This window comes from Pholcus phalangioides, unplaced genomic scaffold, assembly GCF_987345545.1.
Source record: "Pholcus phalangioides strain wild (caught in Gottingen) unplaced genomic scaffold, Ppha-v1.0 ptg000007l_1, whole genome shotgun sequence".
Lineage (NCBI taxonomy): Eukaryota > Metazoa > Arthropoda > Arachnida > Araneae > Pholcidae > Pholcus > Pholcus phalangioides.
Window position 1 is genome coordinate 5004056 of NW_028301600.1, and position 8151 is coordinate 5012206.

The window sequence follows — 8151 nt, forward strand, 5'->3', positions numbered from 1 at the left end:
CCTGTCTTTCCCGATACCAGGGGGAAAAATTCCATGTTTACAAGTGCAATATTCACTGAGATATCTGAAAAACGGGAAATGTGGAAGAAAAAAAACAGCTTTAAATGCAGGTAAAATGGTTTTTCTGCATTTTTAGACCTGTTTTTTGAATTTCTCTGTGATTATTGCACTTACAAACTTTTTCTCCATCAGGAGAGAGAGGGCAACAACTTTCTGATTGGGTTTTGGGGTACTCGGGGACTGTATAAAAAGTTAGTTTTTTAATTTTAAAAACTATACACAACCCCTTGGAACATGAATGGCAATGACATATTTGAGTACTAGATGTTATTTGGAAACTTTTTCTAATTGGAAGTATACCTCTAACATCAATGGTTCGCCAGTAAAATGTCATATGCCCTGTTGCCTATGTACCCTGTATATATATATACTTTTTGCATTATTTTAATTTTTTTCAATTGGAGTTGTAGAAAAACATGAATGAACTTTAAAAATGTTAATGTATGTAGCGACTTCGGTTAACACAAACGAACAAATAACAAAACATCGAAGTGTTTGAATAGCCAGAAGACAAACTTGTAGTAGTGATTTTGGTGGATGCTAAGAGGTTTCACACAATTTTCTTTATATCATTTATTGAAACTTCTTCATATTGGGAAATCAGAACACATCTGTTTTACCGTGTAAGTTCTCATAAAGTAGATTGTGAACAACTTCCCATTCGAACTGGCGAAATAAAGATTGTTTATATCAAGGAATTGGATCATACATGATCTAATGCATGCAAACATTTGAAAACGTAACAATGACTGCATTTTCTAACATGGGATAGTGTCCCAAGTTTGAAGACAAACAAATTTTTTTCACTTAAATATGGCTGTACTTAACAATAATGCCAATGAAAAAAAGATTTAATCAAGCATTCTATAGAAGAGACTTTACTTAGCATTGCCCTAAATCAGAGAAACCCCCCATGTTGAAACGTAACTGTGGTACAAACCTTAGTTTCACTAAAAACACATCCGATCTGCAAAATAATTTGTTGCCAAAAGAAATGTAAACATGCTTGAATAATATTCAAACAAAAAGGCCAAAATTTTAATACAGCCAGCCCTCAGTATTTACGGATTTCATATTCGCTGTGTGTTTCCCAGTTTTCTGGAAGACACCATTGCAGTGCTAATTCACATATCGGAACATAATATGTATTGTACATGTTAGATAAACGTTTTAAAAAACCAAAGCCTTTTTTTTTCTAAACGTTTTTCTAGTGCTTCTGGGCAAATGTTTCTTAACCTCTTCAGCCCTGAGCCAAAACTAACTATTAAAAAAAATTTGGCTGATTCATGTTTATTGCATATCAAAAATGCCCTTTAAAAAGAAAAAAATATATATATATTGAAAAAAATTGATTAATTTGGGTCGATGTCTTTACTATTACTATTTGAGTTGGGTATGCATACCTCAAATCTTAACTTGAGAAAAAGCAACATTAAAACCATTTAAACCTGTTAAAAATGAAGGTACCCATATGGGTATCTCTGGAGCAAAGAGGTTAAAGTTAAAGACTGTTGTTTAAGTGTTCTTGAAAGTGAAAAATGAAAAAACCAAAATATTGACAACGGTTAGCTTTATTGTAGTGGGTTCCCAATTATTATATGGCATCAACCGGTTTTATCTACTTCTTTTCGAACAACAAAACAATGACTGATTTGACTTGCCAGCAATACAAAAAAATTGCCTGTCAAACAAACAAAAAAAATAATATAAATATGGAAATATATCTAAACAACAGAGAAGACTTGGCAGCATCAACGAATCTACAATTAGATATATCGAGGGGGAAAACTCGAAATTCTATCAGCTGTTGTTGTGACACTGTAGTGACACTTCTTTACAATGGTACTCAATATAACGATAATCTGGGGCAGGGTAGCCCAGGTCGATGAGATACTTGCCTAAAGTACCAAATGGTTTTTAGAGGTGTTGCAAGTTCGATACCTGATTCAGACCCTTGTCAGAAACTTTCCTGACATAGGGGTACAACAGAAACTTTGACATGGCCACAGAAAAAGATCGCTACCACAGGGAGTCCCATATCGAGGGGTTAGTGCACCAATCACCCCCCCCCTCCCATGAGTATTAAAAATAGGCTGCCATTTGGAACAATAAATTGTAGGTGCCTTTATGCAGAAAATGACAACGGTGAGACAAAAATGATCAGCTCAAATAATGATAATCCCTCTACGATGACATTTTTTCTTGGTCCGCAAGAAAAAATATAAGGGAAAAATTAAAAAAAGTTGCATTTCCCAGTATTTGTACAAACAATTTAACAGCTTGAACTATGAAAACCCTTTGGCCTTTTTGTTAGGGAAGTCAAAATGTACCTGGACAGTGAAGACATGCTATATTCAAAGTTCTTTGAATACTGGGTAATGAATGCTTGTCCTCCTTTTTGCCTCATAACTTAACATCTGGCATTCAGCTTTGTGATGAGGTGTTATGCGAATATTTATAGCTCACTACATATGCACGTTTACTTAATAAGATGATTGTACATGCGATTGAAGAAGATGCAAATGCAAGAAATATCTTAAAGCCATGGATGAATTTCACTGATGTCATTAGTGTCATTGCTAGAGCGATGGAATTTATAAAGATAGGAACAGAACTTTTGGCAACAATGCATGTCCAAGGACACATTCATTTCTATGAAGCCATATAAGGGGTTATGAAAGACATTATCATGTTGTTGAAATAGGTGAATGGAGAAGGATTTGCTGATGTAGACATAGAAGAAATTAGTAAATTAATTAACAGCAATTCTGAAATCGAGAGGAGGGATCAATCAAGCTGACTGCTCTGGAACCAAATCAGTAAAGATGAACAAGATTAGGAAATGGAAGACAAGTTCATTATGAGCACAAACATAGCGCAAGGGCTTTGTAAGTTTAAATCAGCAATGGATTGCTTCCATAAAATAGACCCATCTATGGTACTTTTTTTCACAAGTAGAAAAGTTGGCAGAGGAAGTCTTATTACAATACTCGAAAAAATTAACTGAAATGAAGAAATGGCTAACAGATATTATAACATTCTCAAACATTACTAAGAACCACTGGATGTCCCCCTTATACTTCTGCCACATAAAGTAGATATAAACAAGATACCTAAAAAATAAAAGTTTATGGTTTGTGTTATTTTCTGATTTTCCATATTTGCCGGGGGGAAATCAAAAATTTAGAATAAATGGAAGAAATAATTCCAGCACCCATAAAAATTCAGAATATATGATTGAAATAATTTCAGAATTTTGCGATGAAAATTCAAAATAAATGAAAGAAATAGTTTCAGAATTGATGAAAATTCAGAATTTATTAGAAAACAAGTTCACCAGATATGGCGGAAATTCATAATTTATGAAAAAAATAATTCCAAAATTATTTCTTTCTAGATGAAAATGCAGAGTTCCAGAATTGATGAAAATTTAGAATTTATGAAAGAAATTATTGTTACCGTAAAATTGAGGCCCCTAAAATGCGGGGCCTATTGTGACCGCACCTGCCAAGCATCCTTAAGGGCTGCTCTGATTTAAAAACATGGAGATACAGTGATTAATAATTAATGTTAATTAATAATAACATTGAACAAGATGTCTGCTGGTGAAGGGACATAACAGAAAGATATAATATGTACAGTTATTTTAATAATTAAAGTATTTGTATTTATTAAAATTTTTATATTGTATTAAATTTTTATATTGTATTAAATTGTTTATATTGTATTAAATTTTTGTGTTCATTAGATATATCAGATGTGGTTCTACTCTAATTTACCCTGGTCCTTTTTAAGTAAAAGTGGTTCCTCTCAAAAAAAATTTAATTTGGTTTTTCCTTATAATTGGGCACCATAATTAGCACTCATGTGAATCAAACTAATTATTTTTAAAAACATGCAAAATCTGAAGGCCCTCTAACTAAAGTTTATTTTATCAGTTTAACCAGGTTAAGTTACTCTTATTGCTAAATATTCTGATGGTAGAGAAAGCTTCTCAAAGAAACCCATGAACACACACTGAGTAATTAATATATGTAAAACAAACCCATGAACACACACTGAGTAATTAATATATGTAAAACAAATACATATAACTGGCTATAATACTCAGCGCTGCCCGGGTTTTCTTCAATTACTGGGAGGGTTGAAAAAGTGGCAAACCATTATAAAGGCATATGCATGTCTGAAACACATTGCTAGGGAACCACTGTAACCAAAGTAAAAATTCTGAAAGTGATTGTTGAGGCCCAGGAACCATTGTTGCCCGCCAGTTTTTTGCCCAGCTTTGACGAACTTTTAAAGTGGCCTATCATTCAAGTTGGGTCTCGTTTGGTATATACATAAAATTTGACAACGATCAATCTAAAATTGTAGATTTGTATAGAGAACATATATACGGGGTGATTATAAAAAAAACTATCCTGACATATGGGCCTCTAACTATCATACTATTCACTGAAACTGGATGAAATTTTGGCATAAGGTATTTTGAGGTATGCGCTCAAGAATGATATGGAAAACAACAGTGTCACTCTAACAGTTACGGTTACAGTGAGAAAATTTCGAAAATATCAAATGGCAACACCAAGTTTTTTGTATTGGAATGCGATCTCCATACTGAAAAACACTAAATAGCATTGGAATGGCACCTGTAGCACGAAAATCCCCGGAGCTAGGCAAGGAAAAAGTAAAAAGGACTTTGCCGTGCACCAGAGCATTAATGTTCGTTTCATTCATCACACCGTTTCTTCGGCTGAGATCCCAGCCTGATTAGTCCTCCACAAGGTCATGTGGAAAATTTGTGAAACACAATAAAATGCTTTATTTTATGCTGCTTCTCTGTCCTTATTGGTTGTCCTCACTTTTAGCCTATCTACCGCCGGTGATTTTCATGCTACAGTTGCCGTTCGAACGCTATTTAGGGTTTTTCACAATGGAGATCACATTCCAATACAAAAAACTTGGTGTTGCCATTTGATATTTTCGAAATTTTCTCACTGTAACCGTAACTGTTAGAGTGACACTGTCGTTTTCCATATCATTCTTGAGCGCATACCTCAAAATACCTTATGCCAAAATTTCATTCAGTTTCTGTGAATGGTATAATAGTTAGGGACCCATATGTCGGGATAGTTTTCTTATAATCACCCTGTATATTAAATGAAGAAAATATATGTTGCATTTTGCCCTCCCTCCCCCCCAAAAAACACCAATAATCTTACAATTGAAACCAATGTTTGTGAGACAAATAATGAAAGAATTTAAATGACCTGCTGCACTTTGGCACTCCTGGATGGCATTTGCAAAGGTATCACTATATGACATAACTGTCAATCTACTACAACAAAATGTTGGTTTCTTTTCTCGTATTCCATTGTGCTTGGCCATCATTCCAATCCTCTAATCAGATAGTTTGGATTTGGCTGTCTACTTGCCAACCACCTAGATGGTGAAAAATAAAGTCAGCTATGGTGATATATATATAGAATTGTTGGTGGGAGTTCACTAAATCTTTTTTCTATGAAGAGGTGTGTATAAATGTCTTCAAGGACATTATGTTGAACACATTTTCTTCTCTTGGAATTTTGTTCACATAGAACACATAAAAAGAGATTTTATTCATCCTTTTCCAAAATTCCAAGTATTTGATGCACTATAGTGCATCAGAAGCATTCCTCTATACTGATTTTTGTGAAATTGTTTTAAATAAAAACTATGTTATGCATTAAGAGATTTTTCATCCCAATATATGCTGAGAAATTGAATATTTTCTTGATGTTATGCCAAAATCAATATTGGAAGAGACAAATCATTTTTCTTTCCAAATATTGGTTTCAATGTAGCATCCGCAAAATTTAATTTCTCAGTATGTTGTGAAAATTTATGCATGTCTGGAAAAAAAATTGGGAGACATTTCTTCTTTTTACAACATTTCAGATCTTCTCAAAGGTAAAAAGATTTGCAACAATGCATTTCTGGGAAAAAATTCAGCTCTATTGAGTTCAGTAAACAAGTGATAAAGTAATATAAACAAATTTTTCATAGTATGCTATAGTGTCCCCCCTCTTCCTCTCTGCAGAACAGGATTTCATGCAGCTTTTATGCCTCACTAAAATATTTTAGCTATAAAAAAATCTGAGACAAATGTTTTTCTCTTTAATAACACTAATAATCAAAGAATAATAATACATTTTTTCTTTGAAACAGCTGAAAAGTATTGAAGGTTCAGATGTTCCACCACACCAATTGGAAGAAAGTTCAAATATAAACACTAAAGAAATTACTGGTCAGGTCCAGTGTGAAAATGCACAAGAAACCGTGATTGACTCTATCACTAAAGTGCATCCTGTAGGTCTACCTGGATTGGTACCGTTACCTAATACAAGTGAAGGATGTCATGAAACAGAGACACATGGTTTTCTGTGTTCATCAGATGAAAATGATACTATTCAGAAAGACTCTGTTGTTATTGATGATCATCATGTGCAGCGTAGTAACCAAGATCATTCGGATGGGCTTCAGTCTGATGTTAATTTGATTTCTGACACGAAAAGCTTGATGCAAGTAAAGAAGAGAGCTTGTGATGAGAAGGATGATGCCATTCTTGGTGGAACTTTGCCGCCTTATGACCATCCATGTCTAGAGTCAGTATCTGCCTTTGAGCATTCAATGAAAAACGCATCTTTTGATACTGGAAGTGTTGATTCTGATACAGAGTCTATGCTGCATGATAAGCAGAAAGTCAGTGGTGGTGGTGGTGAGCAGAAAGTCAGTGGTGGTGATGACTGTGATTCTGGTGATCCTTCAACCACTTCCTGTTTGATGCAGCAAAATTTGGCCACTGCTGATCATTTGCAACAAAACAGCAAAGGTCTTCAGAAAGATGCTGTAAATGAAGATGGTGATCCTTCAGATTCTCAGGTACTTCACCAGAATGATGCTGGAAATGATGGTATTGATCATGTTGATAATTTGGTGCAACCTCCAAATAATGACTGGTGGTGGCAACATTATGGCCCAATGATAATTGACGCAGTGCTGTATGGCTTCTTCTGCGTTGTGATAAGTTACTTCATAGAGTGGTTATTTCCATTTCTTAATGACCTTTAAAGATTGGCTGATATAATTTGATGACTGCAGTTAAACTCTGTTATACTATGGGTGCCAGAAGATGTGGTATATCCCATGATAGAACATGTTTTTCTTAAATTAAATAATATTTCATTAATTCATTAAAATATCAGAAAACAAGATTTCCTGATATATTTTATGGCACATACAGGGTTCTATTTTATACGATCAGGGTAAAGTGTTTTGTTGATACGATATATTTCAAATTTGTTAGTTAATGTCAGTTTGTAGCAGAAACATAGCCACATTTCTTTAAAAATTGGCATGCTGATTTTAACTATTTCCAGTAATGTAAGTTATATGGCATATTTTTATTTTCTTGAATCCACACATTGTTCATTAGGTTATTGAATAAGTTTGAGTGCTTCGTTTGAGAATTCAGAGTAAATTGCAGTCAGTGCATTGTTGGGGGGGATGAAAAAATATTTTTCTTTTTCTTTTAATCTCGATCATGTGGAAGTTATTTCTTTAAATTTACAATATTTAAGAAAACTGAAGCAGTAAATATTCATAACCCATAAACCCATTCTCATCCTATATCTGATCTCATCTGACATTACGGTTTTTTGTTCAGCTCTGATGTCAGATTACACCTCAGATGTTTTTTCGTATGCATTTGTTTGCAAAAAAACATTAAAAACTTTAAAAAAATAATACTACTTGCTATATTTTAGGTTACCTGATATAAGTAATACAATTATGTCAGGATAGAGATCACATTAATTTTTTTTCCCCCAAACCTAAAAAAAAAATTCATGAATTACATTACTAGTTCATGAATTTTTTTCACTGAAAATAAAAGCTGAAGAGTATGCAGGGGCACAAAAATTGGACAAGCAGTTAAAAACCACATAATCATAACCTCTCTGGGTTTATATACAGGGTGCATAGCAAATGGGGTATGGCATTTTAATGGTGAACCGTTGATCCAAGAAGTCTACTTCCAATTAAAAAACAGTT

At 33.8% G+C, this 8151-nt stretch overlaps 1 protein-coding gene across 1 annotated transcript in view; it reads left to right on the forward strand.

Annotated features, from left to right (window-relative positions):
* LOC149084821 (uncharacterized) overlaps positions 1-7815 on the forward strand; it is a 77424-nt gene extending 69609 nt beyond the window's left edge. The window contains exon 7 of the mRNA XM_089232564.1: positions 6268-7815. Coding sequence (XP_089088690.1) covers positions 6268-7170 — 903 coding nt within the window. The 3' untranslated portion in view covers positions 7171-7815. The remainder of the gene's footprint in view (positions 1-6267) is intronic.
* Positions 7816-8151: the final 336 nt, after the last annotated feature.